The sequence below is a fragment of the Mytilus edulis genome, chromosome 2 (assembly GCF_963676685.1).
Source record: "Mytilus edulis chromosome 2, xbMytEdul2.2, whole genome shotgun sequence".
In the NCBI taxonomy this organism is placed as follows: Eukaryota; Metazoa; Mollusca; class Bivalvia; order Mytilida; family Mytilidae; genus Mytilus; species Mytilus edulis.
The window spans coordinates 56,528,659-56,541,825 of record NC_092345.1 but is presented as its reverse complement, the minus strand read 5'-3'; the positions used below and the strand labels follow the sequence as shown (position 1 = coordinate 56,541,825).

Below are 13,167 nucleotides of genomic sequence, written 5' to 3'. Positions count from 1 at the left end.
AATTGTTTCTTCCTTAAATATACACGGTGAAACTAATGTTTTAAATGCCTAGTTTTGTGTACACTTAATCTACACAAGGCCTACATCGAGTATCGACTGCATGTAGACAAAACATGTTATACACTACATGTAAACATTGAATTTTATCAATGGGAACATAATTTTGTTTAGTTTACGTGTGAGTTACACTTACACAACACCGAGTTTAGGTCAATGTGAACACGGCCTAACTTACAAGTCATAAACTTTGACATGTAAAAAATAAATATATATTTCAGCTTACTAAAAATATTTTCATAGTGTTACTTTGACATCATTTCTTAAAACTTAGTCCCACACATAATTGTTCATTTGATATGTGTCATCCTCATGCGGTACGAGAAGTTTTCATGTCGCTAAATAGTCTTGTCGCTTAATTTATTCTTCTTGTCCGTTCTTGACGCTTCTTGTCGCTCAAAGTTCTTCTTCTCGTTATTAGTGAGACCGCTATTTTTAGATTACAGGTGGTCATTTACACTACACGTATAACCTGTGTAGTGATTTTTATTTTACGATAAATTTATGAATGAACGATAATTTTATGAATGAACAAGAGCACCTGACCTCTTTCTGAAACACCAATTAAACATATAAAATCGTATTTATTAAGATATAATTCAGTCAAATTTTCACCACTAAATCAACAACTGAAATGATTCCATATTTTGTTGAAACATCGTACAACCGGAGAACAGAAGTCGCAGGTATGAAAATGCACTTTTTTCACTGGTGTTGATAACCCAAAACTAATTTGACTAGAATTTATGAATGACGGAAATTTAAGCGATAACAATACATCGGAGTGACCTCAAGGTCATCCTCTGTAAAAATGCTCCAACCAAACCGAGTGTCGGATCTGTCACTTAAAAAAGAGGCTCTAAATGAGCTTACCGAAAAGTAAGAGGAGACCCGACAGTTAAATATCATTATGTAACCTCTTCTCTTTAATCCACCTTTGGAGCTTTTTAAAATAGATACATTAAGTGATACTATAGACTATTATATAAACAAAAGACAAAAGTCGCAGGTAATACTGACTGTACTTAATTGTTCAGTCTTTTTTTTCTGGCTACATAAGTTCAAAGGTAAAACTTAGCCCCTTAAAGTTATAATAAAATATAAATGAAATTCACATACCTTACAATTTATACAGAACTATGAACATGTGTCTTCCGAACAAAATTAATAATGTTACAATACTATACAATTAATACATATAGAAAATATGCAGACAATATTCCTATAAATGAAACGAAAGAGATGATGCAAAATATAATGTCAAGTGTTTTAGACAAGTCTTTTCCTGACAGAGAATTCAAATTTGATTTTTTGTTTCCCTCCTCATTGAAATTTTCTACCTGATTTTGTTTGAATCGCGATGTTACACGCCTTAAACATGTATTCGCATGGCTTGTATCTTCCATATAGTAGTAGTACGAACTTACAATAGTCAAAATAACAATTAAACCACTTATCATCATTATTAAAACAAGAACTAGAAGAATGATACACAAAGGGTCCGATTTCGCTGGGATTGAAGCCGATACTATGGTAAGAAATATAGCGTAAGCAAGTAGAATTGTCATACCTAGAGAAATTCGCTCTCCTGATTCCACGGGGAGACAGAATATTAGTGGATTCATCAGACAAAACATTAATGTGGGTAATATTACGGTTACGACATAGTAAGTTGGTTTACGTTTAATGTAAAGTCCGACAAAAAACGTTGACGAATAATTTCCCTTAACTACAGACTGTTGTGTGCCAGTAAGAGTCCAATCAGAATTGGGATAATAGTAAGTCAGATCTGGAACATTAGAATTACTTATGTATTCAACTTCTCCAGCTGGCATACCCCACATAAGGATTGTAAACGAACAGAATTGTGTATCGAAAGGAAAGTTAGATACATCAGGCGCACACTGTGTCGCAAACACTCCACCTGGGGTCCAATAAACCGCTCCCGGGGATGTTACAATTGCATAGAAGTTTGCTTCCTGTCCAATGGGTTTGACATCGTTCACACTATTAGAAATGTGCAGATACGGGAGCCAGACAGTATGTGACGGTAACGTTAACAAATAAATATTATTATATAAACTTGGATTCCATGATAATCTAGGATCTGTCCAGTTTAATGAAAAACTCATTGTTGTTATAATTTTTTCTTCGAGTTCTACAAATGACACTATTGATATTAATGCAGCATTGATGCTAAGTTTGAGAGGTGTTGGTACATCCCATGTCGGAAGTAATTCCTTCGTGTAATTTTGAAATAAATCCTTGTAGATATCATTTGAGCCTAAAACTACAGCTCTTCCCATCCAGATGCAAAGAAATAATAAAATAAACAGTGGCATTGCTAAGCTATTGCTGCAAATCCTTATCATAATGAGCATAAATTTTAAGAACAAATTGACCGGTGTGGTGTTAATCCCGACTATCCTAACATATATCGTAAGTGGTCACACGTCATGATGATAAACACAGTAATTTAAGTCTTTGTACATGTTGTAGTTGAATCGCTTTGTTGAATATTTAACCTATTTATTTGCTCGTTTTAGTCGCATATTGACAATATGCTTTCTATACACTTCATTCATCACTTTGAACGTCACATTTATTCAATGTCAAAATCTAGTGTCAATAAATATCACCGGATTGAGGATTGTGGATTTCGCAATTTGATAAAATTTTAATACTCGATATATTAAATGGTTATGTATTGTTTTTGAAAATTTTAGATACTAAGCCAATGTCTTTTAGGGAATTTTTCATGTTCTTGATTCTTCTCATATTTTGTTTTGTTAAAGTATAATAATTCATAATTTTTTTCACATTAATTTTATCACCTTTATGTATACTAAAATGCTGCAATCAATTCACCCCGAACTTTTTTTCTACAATTGTTCAAGATATGTGATTCTTCAATGAAGTACTATTCTGTCTACCTAAAACTCAGAACTTTGTATGTATCGTCATCTTACAATCCCAACACCACAACGTAACGGAAGGGATGTACACAAGATCTTCCGTCCGCTCACAGTTTCGGGAGGTATGTAAACAAGATCATCCGTCCGCTCACAGTTTCGAAAGGTATGTTAACAAGATCATTCGTCCGCTCATAGTTTCTGAAGGGATGTAAACGGGATCATCCGTCCGCTAAAAGTTTCGGAAGGGATGATACAAGCTTATCCCTCCGCTCACAGTTTCTGAAGGGATGTAAACAAGATCATCCGTCAGCTCATAGTTTCGGGAGGTTTATAAACAGGATCATCCGTCCGCTCATAGTTTCGAAAGGGATGCAAACAGGATCATTCGTCCGCTCATATGTCTGGAAGGGCTGTAAACAGGGTATCCGTCCGCTCATAGTTTTGGAGGGGATGTTAACATGTTCATCTGGCCGCCACACAGTTTCGGAAGGGATGTAAAAATGATCATCCGTCCGCTCAGTTTCGGAAGGGATGTAAATAGGATCATCCTTCCGCTTATAGTTTCGGAAGGCATACAAACAGAATCATCCGTCCGCTCATAGTTCTAGACAAATACTTTCGTGTTTCTCCTTATCCAGTCTTCTTCTATTTTGTCGATCGTAATATGATTGTCCCAGTTTACTATGTTGTAATGTTTTTGTCTAATGAATCCGCTGATATTGACATTGCGTTTCAATCGATGACAGTTTGAATATGTAATTTGCAGGTGAAAAAAAAGAATTTCTTTTTGTCAGGTCTCAAAGTCTTTGAGCTACTTTAAAATTACAATTCGAAGACCCATTAAACATTTGCAATTAGATAAAGGTAGAGATATAATTTTTTTCAAATATCGAACACAGGTCCAAACTAAAAGTCTAATTACATCTGGCATATTTCCCCTGGTATTGACAGCTATCTGAAGTCATTTCATAGTAGCCTGGTATTCTTGCCTACTGCATTGCTACCAGCGAAATATTAGATTGGGTCAGAACGCCATGCTTAGTTCATAGGGCCTCAGTTTAATAATGCTAGGCAATCCATCACTTTTATCCAACCAACTTTCCTTTATTATAAAGATTGATATGTAATTGCAGTCGAAACAACGTTAAAAAGGTACGAAAGATACCAGAGGGACATTCAAACTCATAGATAGAAAAAAAAATAACAACGCCATGGCTAAAAAAGAAAAAGACAAACAGACAAATAATAGTACTTTTGACACAACATGAAAAAAAAAAGACAAAGCAACACGAACCCCACCAAAATCTGGGGAAAATATCAAGTGCTCCGGAAGGGTAGGCATATCCTGCTCTACACGTGTCACCCGTTGTGCTGCTCATGTGTAGTTGTATTCTTTTTTTGTTTTTGTTTTATAATTTTTATAATGTATATAATGACAATGAAATAGCTAAAAAATTTCCGCTCACAGTTTCTGAAGGGATATAAACAGAATCAACCGTTCGCTCACAGTTTAGGAAGGGATGTAAACAGGATCATCCGTCCGCTCACAGTTCGGAAGGCATACACACAGGATCATCCGTCCGCTCATAGTTCTGGACAAATACTTTTGTGTTTCTCCTTATCCAGTCTTCTTCTATTTTGTCGATAGTAATATGTTTGCCCCAGCTTACTATGTTGTAACCGTTATGTTTTTGTCTAATGAATCAGCTGATATTGACATTGCATTTCAATCGATGACAGTTTGCAAATGTTATTTGCAGGTAAAAAAAATTCTTTCAGGTCTCAAAGTCTTTGAGCTACTTTAAAATTACAATTCGAAGAGACCCCCCCCCTCCCCGCCCCAAATTGCAGATAGGGAAATAACCTACAGGACATTAGGAATATTGATTTGCCGATAAAAAGATATAAATTCTATATTTGTTTTACAGTCATAGTCATTTTACTCAAACCTTGTTAGTTTACCAAGTAATTAATTTGATAGATTAATGGATTTGTTGTTTAATTGTATTGCTTGACATAAATGAGACTGCTAAACCTTATTCCACAACATGTCCAGGTTTGTCAACTTGTTTTGTTTTAATCATCAAACATTTGCAACTAGATAAATGTAGAGATATCATTTTTTTTTCAAATATCGAACACGAACTTAAAGTGTAATTAAATCTGGCATATTTCCCCTGATATTGACAGCTTTCTGAAGTCATTTCATAGAAAGCCTGGTATCCTTGCCTACTGCATTGCTGTCAGCGAAGTATTAGATTGGGTCAGGACGCCAGGCTTAGTTCATACGAACTCAGTTTAATAATACTAGGCAATCCATCACTTCTATCCAACCAACTGTCCTTTATTATAAAGATTGGCTTGTGATTGCAGTCGAAACAATGTAAAAGAGGGGCGAAAGATACAAGAGGGATATTCAAACTCATAGATCGAAAAAAAAAAACTGACAACGCCATGGCTAAAAAAAGGAAAAAAGACAAACATGAAAAAATATAGACCACGCAACACAAACCCCACCAAATCTGGGGGTAATATCAAGTGCTCCGGAAGGGTAAGCATATTCTGCTCCACATATGGCACCCGTTGTGCTGCTCATGTGTAGTTTTTTTCTTTTTTCGTTGTTGTTTTATAATTTATATAATGACAATGAAATAGTTTTAGGACACAGTTATATCAACATCAGAGGGTAAACTACTTATATATATATATTGTAGAAGCTGTGTACTACTGACCAAAATAAAATTGATTTCGATAAGTTGCGTTGTAACCAATTTGTTGATGTTGGTTGTAAATATTATCTTTCACGACTATAAATATTAAATCATAAAAATGATCCCAAGGATGAACTGGCGTATAGAAATTTGGCCATCTGCACGTCTTTTTTCTAGCAATACAATAGTTACAAAGATACGGACGTTGTTTTGCTATGCGGAATATATTTTATACCTGGACCCTATCCGATTTTCACAGTGACAGTGCATTACTTTATCCTTGGATTCGGTCGAGTCATTTTTCTTGGATTTATTGATTCGTTCTCATTTGGAATGAAACCGAACTTTACCCATCCGTTCGTAAAGACACATGCTTAAGAGGGTGTCCATTCGGCAGTATGGGATTTACAAATACGCCGCCACGCCCGGTTGGAACGAACGGAGGAACAATCAATTTTATATTTCGTATAGGGAGAGTGTCACGTTTTCTGCACGATAAACTCTTTAGAAACAATTAATGAGTATGTTCCAATCCAATATTTTTATGAGGGGGGATAGGACCTTTACCGGGACTCCGGGATCGGGTGTTTTTAAGCTCGGGATTTCGGGATTGACCCTTTCGGGATCCGGGAATTCTTTTATCGAATTTCGGGACCTCGGGATTTGATGTTTTTTAAGCCCGGGATTTCGGGATTTCGTGTTTTTAAGCTCGGGATTTCGGGATCAGGACCCCTCCTACCCTCCCTCTTTTATCCAGTCAAACATGCACTACTTTTCATGTTGCAGGTAAACTTCGAGCTCAGCCTGGTCGACCCAATAATTTATTATTGATAATATGTTTTCGTCCTTAAAATGCATGCACAATTTAATTGTTACTGGGCGTTAAGCAAAACACAAGTCAATCAAAGTAACCTTTTTTTTTAAATTCGACTTTTCAAAAATACTCGTTAGCGATATCGTTTTTATCGATGTCGATGCCCCTGTTGCTGGACGTTTCGTCCCTGAGGGTATCACCAGCCCAGTAGTCAGCACCTCCGCGTTGACATGAATATTAGATATGGGGTCATTTTTATAAATCTACTGTTTACAAAACTTTGGATTATTCGAAATACTAAGGATTTTCTTATCCCAGGCATCGATTAGCTTAGCCGTATTTGACACAACTTTTAGGAATTTTGGGTCCTCCATGCTGTTCAACTTCGTACTTTATTTTTCCTTTTAAACATTTTTTGATTCGAGCGTCACTGATGAGTCTTATGTAGACGAAACGCGCGTCTGGTGTAAATATAAAATTTTAATCTTGGTATCTATGATGAGTTTATTTGCAACCACTAGGTCGATGCCTCTGCTGGTGGAGATTTATTTCCCCGAGTGTATCACCAGCCCAGTAGTCAGCACTTCTGTGTTGACTTGAGTTATCATCGATATGTTCATAATTATAAATTAAATGTTAACAAAACTTTAAATTTGTGAAAAAACTGAGGCTTTTTTACCTCAGGAATAGATCACCTTAGCTGTATTTGATAAAACTTTTAACAATTTTTGGTCCTGAATGCTCTTCAACTTCGTACTTTATTTGGCCTTTTAAACAGTTTTTTATTCGAGCGTCACTTATGAGTCGTATGTATCTACGAAACGCGCTTCTGTCGTAAATATAAAATTTTAATACTGGTATCTATGATGAGTTTATTTGTAACCACTGGGTCGATGCCACTGCTGGTGGAGATTTATTTCCCCGAGGGTATCACCAGCCCAGTAGTCAGCAATTCTGTGTTGACTTGAGTTATCATCAATATGTCTATAATTATAAATTAACTGTTAAAACTTTAAATTTGTGAAATACTAAGGCTTTCTACCTCAGGAATGGATTACCTTAGCTGTATTTGGCAAAACTTTTAGGTATTGACTTCGTGTTCTCTGGAATTCATTTAATTTATTTTTAGCTCACCTGGCCCGAAGGGCCAAGTGAGCTTTTCTCATCACTTGGCGTCCGGCGTCGTCCGTCGTCCGTCGTCGTTAACTTTTACAAAAATCTTCTCCTCTGAAACTGCTGGGCCAAATTTAACCAAACATGGCCAGAATCATTATTAGGGTATCTAGTTTTAAAAATTGTGTCCGGTGACCCGCCCAACCAACCAAGATGGCCGCCATGGCTAAAAATAAAACATAGGGGTAAAATGCAGTTTTAGGCTTATAACTAAAAAATCAAAGCATTTAGAGCAAATCGGACAACCCGTTGTTGGGTTGCTGCCCCTGAATTAGTAATTTTAAGGAAATTTTGCAGTTTTTGGTTATTATCTTGAATATTATTATAGATAGAGATATACTGTAAACAGCAATAATGTTCAGCAAAGTAAGATCTACAAATAAGTCAACATGACCAAAATTATCGGTTGACCCATTAAGGAGTTATTGCCCTTTATAGTAAATTTTTAACCATTTTTCTAAAATTTTAGAATTCTTTTAAAAAATCTTCTTCTCTGGAACTACTGGGCCAAATTTAACCAAACTTGGCCACAATCATCATTTGGGTATCTAGTTTTAAAAATGTGTGGCGTGACCCTGCCACCCAACCAAGATGGCCGCCATGGCTAAAAATAGTACATAGGGGCGAAATGTAGATTTTGGCCTATATCTCTGAAACCAAAGCATTTAGAGCAAATCTGACAATGGGGGTAAAATGTTTATCAGGTCAAGATCTAACTGCCCTGAACTTTCCAGACAAAACAGACAACCTGTTGTTGGGTTGCTGTCCCAGAATTAGTAATTTTAAGGAAATTTTGCAGTTAGCCTATTGGTTATTATCTTGAATATTATAATAGATAGAGATAAACTGTAAACAGCAATAATGTTCAGCAAAGTAAGATCTACAAATAAGTCAACATGACCAAAATTACCCCTTAAAGAGTTCTTGCCCTTTATAGTCATTTTTTAACAATTTTCACTGTAATTACTAGGCCAAGTTCATTATAGATAGAGATAATTGTAGCAAGAAGAATGTCCAGTAAAGTAAGATCTACAAACACATCATGATCACCAAAACACAATTTTATCTTGAATTTATCTGTGTCCATTGTTTAAAATGCACATAGACCAAGGTGAGCGACACAGGCTCTTGAGAGCCTCTAGTTAATAACGTTAGATCTATCGTAGAAAAAAACATCAAAAGCAAAACAAACTAAAATCGATGAATTCAGTGAAAGACGTTTTATACGATTTCAAAATTCCTTTCCATGCATTATTTGGCAATTGAAGTTAAGCAAGCAACAAGCGGTCATTGGTGTGGTTTTTTTAAAATCTTTTTATTTTCTGAAAAAAGGATTAAGGGAGGTAACTCATGTTTGCATTAATAAGTTCAACTTTATTGTTCTCTGCTTGATGGTCAGTGGCAAATATGTTAGTAATGGAAGGAATGTCAGCACTCCCCAAAATCAACAAAAAGTACTTTAAGTGTTGTGTGTAGTCATGCTGATGTACACTTTAATATCGTTGGCTATATAGATTCCATACAGCAATGACTTACGAAATTAGACAACCATCCCCCAAAGTTCAAATGAAGTTGATGTTGACAATAATAGGCAACCGTACGGCTTTTAACAGTGTGAAAAAAAACATACATTATAGTCGCCCATAAAAGACCCTGATAACAAAAACATTAAACAATTGAATTGAGAAAAACAACGGTCTAATGTAGGGTAGAAGGGAGGGGGTAGGGGTCATATATAACAAAACTATATGCCAATAGTTATCAAAGGTACCAGGATTATAATTTAGTGCCAGCCAAGCCGGATTCACAGATAGGTCTCGGGCCTACCACAAATGCCGTACACTTGAAGACCACATACCCTTGTGCAATGCCCAGAGTAAATCTTTATAATTCAATTCAATTCAATTCAAATCTTTATTGCCATAAAACTACATGTTTATAGTATGTGACACAACATTACAAAATGAAAATAAAAAATAACAACAAGATCATTAATATACACAATAAAAGTAAATATTTCAAGAGTCCCCTGTCCTCAGTTTACAAATTGCCGACACAATATAGATGAAAAAACACACAGTTTGTCTGGTTTAATCTGTAAATTAGCTAATTTAAAAAGTACCATAATAAACTAGTTACGATCGTTATAACTTTAATTTATAATTTTCACTTTTCGACTGATACGACCACTGAGTGGCAAATGATATGATTAATTTGCTTTTAGTTAGGTTATGCAGACTGATATCGGTTAGCATTTTTTTGTTCAATATTTTAATGGTTTTAAATTTCCTATTTGCTTTATACACATATTTGCTATTCGAAATTTCAAAATCAACTCCATTAACGTCATTTAAAGAAAAGTTCTATACATTGTATATATTATTGTATTTACTTCAACGAGATTATTGACATGATTAATTGATAATACACTACAGAAGCTGGCAGGTACACGTTACAACATTAATGAGTACATTTTGATTGTTACAAAGCAAATTTTATCAGAGCTTGTTGTCAGTTTGGGGAAGCACTTATTTTAATCTATAAAAGTGTTTATTTAATTAATATTCTTTGTTTTTGATAAATAAATCAATATCTTGAAATATGCATAGGTCAAGAAATATGATTCAGGCTATTACAAAATTAATGTATAAAAAATTTCTGATTTTGAAAAAAGCAACAAATAGATATTCATTTAAAAAAAAATCATTAGATCGTTTACTAGTTAATAAGAGTTTTTCAAGTCCTAAAAAATTGTCAAATACTTTATCATTATTTTTATATGATACTAAGCGCAATTTTAAAATTCATTATCAAAGAAAAGCACACAACACCGTGACAAAAAAGGCAAAACGAAGAACAAATTTAATGTTCACAAAACACAAAAATTAAATCTCTCTAATGTAGCCAATACATAGTTCTATACTGTATTACACTATTTACTGTAGGAAGAATGCCATCTTTCATTCTCGATAGTATATGTCTCGTCTGAATTAAAATGAACATTAATATGTCGCCTGTGTGTTTTCTCTAGACTGACAAAAATGTGTCAATTCTGCTCGATATAGACCTTAAGCGTATTCATGAGTCCAAGGAACACCACTTATCAGTTTAGTTTTTCTCTTATGAGACACACGGAACCCATTAACACTTAGTACTGAACTTTGGTGATCCGGATAAAACTTGCATATCTTTTATGCGCGTAATTCATTCGTATTTCAGAAAATAAGGAAATGTTAAATAGCGGAAGAGATTTTGCCTTGAAAAAGGCTACATACGAACCCCCAAAGAGTTGTTACAAGGGTTTCTTTAATGTATATAGAGGGCTTTATTCACCCTTCACGGAGTATCCGATTTATCAACGTTCCCAGTCCGACCGAACTTGGAAAAGTATTTATACATTTACATACCACACACCATTACCATTTCTGGACAAGTTTTACTGTCGGACTGAAGATGTAAAGTGTAGGGTTGATCCTTTTCTATACCACAGCCAATCTTTGAATTTATTGGATTTCTAAATACCCGGGAGGATAAAGGGTTGTGGTGGTAGTAAATGACAAATAGAGAATGTAAAATTTCCTTATTTATGACAAATTTAGAAACATAAATTTAGATAAATAAGTTTAATCATGATCAACCCTCCCCTAACCTGTGAAAGTGGTGTAACAGCGCGAACATAAGAGCAAACCTCAACATAACTTGTAAAAGAGGGCCGAAATGTAAATGGCTAGTTTCCTCAGATAAGTAAAAGCACAAACACAACCAGCATAAAGACAATAAACACAAAGCACCGATCTAAGAGTAATAACAGTCACTGCAAGAGGCTCCCGCAGGGTCTAAATCGACCTGCGACCTATGGGCTTTTTAGAGGCGATTTCCGACCTGAGGGCCTTCTAAAAACGACCTGCGACCTGTACAATTTAGAAAAAACGACCTCCGACCGACTTCAGTCCTCTGTGTTTGGGAAAAAACGACCTGCGACCTGTACATTTCCCCTAAAAACGACCTCTCGACGAATTTAAAAGCGACCTTGCGACTTGAGGGGGTACCCTGTGGGAGCCTCCTGCAAGCTAGTTCAATGCCAACAACATTAATTTATAAATCATGTTCTTCCAAAATAGTCAACTTAATCGAAATAATAACTTATAATTCACCTGTTATAAAAACTAAACAACAATTTATTTACAGGTCACTTAATCCTGCGATCTATCAGTGTTACTGTATACCTAAAAGGTCATTAACTTTTGTCCACTTGAATCCGGTATTTATGAATGGAGGACAGTACGATATTACACCTTTCTACTCGGTGATTAATAGTTTCATGGTAGACACGGTTTCAGTAAAGGAAATTTATCTCAGTTTTCGTTTAGTGCACCGTGTCCTTAAAACAACACCAGCATAACATACTAGTGCATAAAAGTTAATATAAACATACTGTAAAATAAGTATAGTACAACAAATTTGAACGATCGAAAATGACTTGAAGAAATAGTTGACCTGAAGACAGATGAATAAACCATCGTTACTATACTTTTAAAGATGATCAATTCATAAATAATATCATAGATGACAAAGTTGCCAAGAATGCAAAGTTGACCAGAAATCATGAAGCTCCTATAGTAATTGCAAACATGTTCAAAAATATTAGACATTTCCAAGCGAGATAACCCAATTTGTTTAAGAAATTTTAATAAAAACTCAGGTAGTTTTAAATGCTCACCAAGATATAATTTTATTATGACACATGCTATCTCGTATGTGTATTTAAATTAAGTCATAATTTTGGTAAATTGACATAACCTCGGTTTTGAATGTATCTGTGTTATTTTATTCATTTTTTTATCGAAATATATCATGGCCACGGTATATAAAACTCATAAACAAAAAAATAAAATACGTCATTTCGATACTTTTTTCAGTATCAAATCTCTTAAAATTCGATAGAACTTTCAATAACAATTACCACTTTTTATTTCTAAATAATGAAAGTTGGCAAGGCAGAAACTATTATAAATAAACTCATCATAGATACCAAGACTAAATTTAGTATATACGCCAGACGCGCGTTTCGTCTACAAAAGACTCATCAGTGACGCTCGAATCCAAAAAAGTTAACTCAACCTTTCTATTATGTCGATCAATTTGTATACTGTACATACGACATCTGTCGAACGGAGGTTTGGAGTTTGCATTTCAAAATGCAGTTGACAACAGAAAACATTGATTTAAAATATTTTTTTCTTGATAATTAGACTGTTTCATCATTTCTAAATCTTATCTGCTGTGGAAACATTAACTGCGACGAAAATGGAATTTTTATGATTTTTTTAAAGCATCAACCCATAGTCAGAGGTACAATAACTACAATAGTTACATAGCCGTAGAAGTAATAAAAATGTTGTCAAAGGTACCAGGATTATTATTTAATACGCCACACGCGCGTTTCGTCTACATAAGACTCATCAATGACGCTCAGATCAAAATAGTTATATACCAA

At 34.8% G+C, this 13,167-nt stretch overlaps 1 protein-coding gene across 1 annotated transcript; it reads right to left on the bottom strand.

The window, feature by feature from the left end:
* Positions 1-1,067: 1,067 nt before the first annotated feature.
* LOC139512476 (acetylcholine receptor subunit delta-like) lies at positions 1,068-2,540 on the bottom strand. The gene has a single exon (XM_071300106.1). It carries the CDS (start codon positions 2,436-2,438, stop codon positions 1,239-1,241), a length of 1,200 nt encoding a protein of 399 aa, XP_071156207.1. The 5' UTR covers positions 2,439-2,540; the 3' UTR covers positions 1,068-1,238.
* Between the last annotated feature and the right edge of the window lie 10,627 nt (positions 2,541-13,167).

Excerpts from the sequence above, each read along its gene's own strand:
- LOC139512476 (XM_071300106.1), bottom strand. The coding sequence starts at position 2,438 with ATGCTCATTATGATAAGGATTTGCAGCAATAGCTTAGCAATGCCACTG.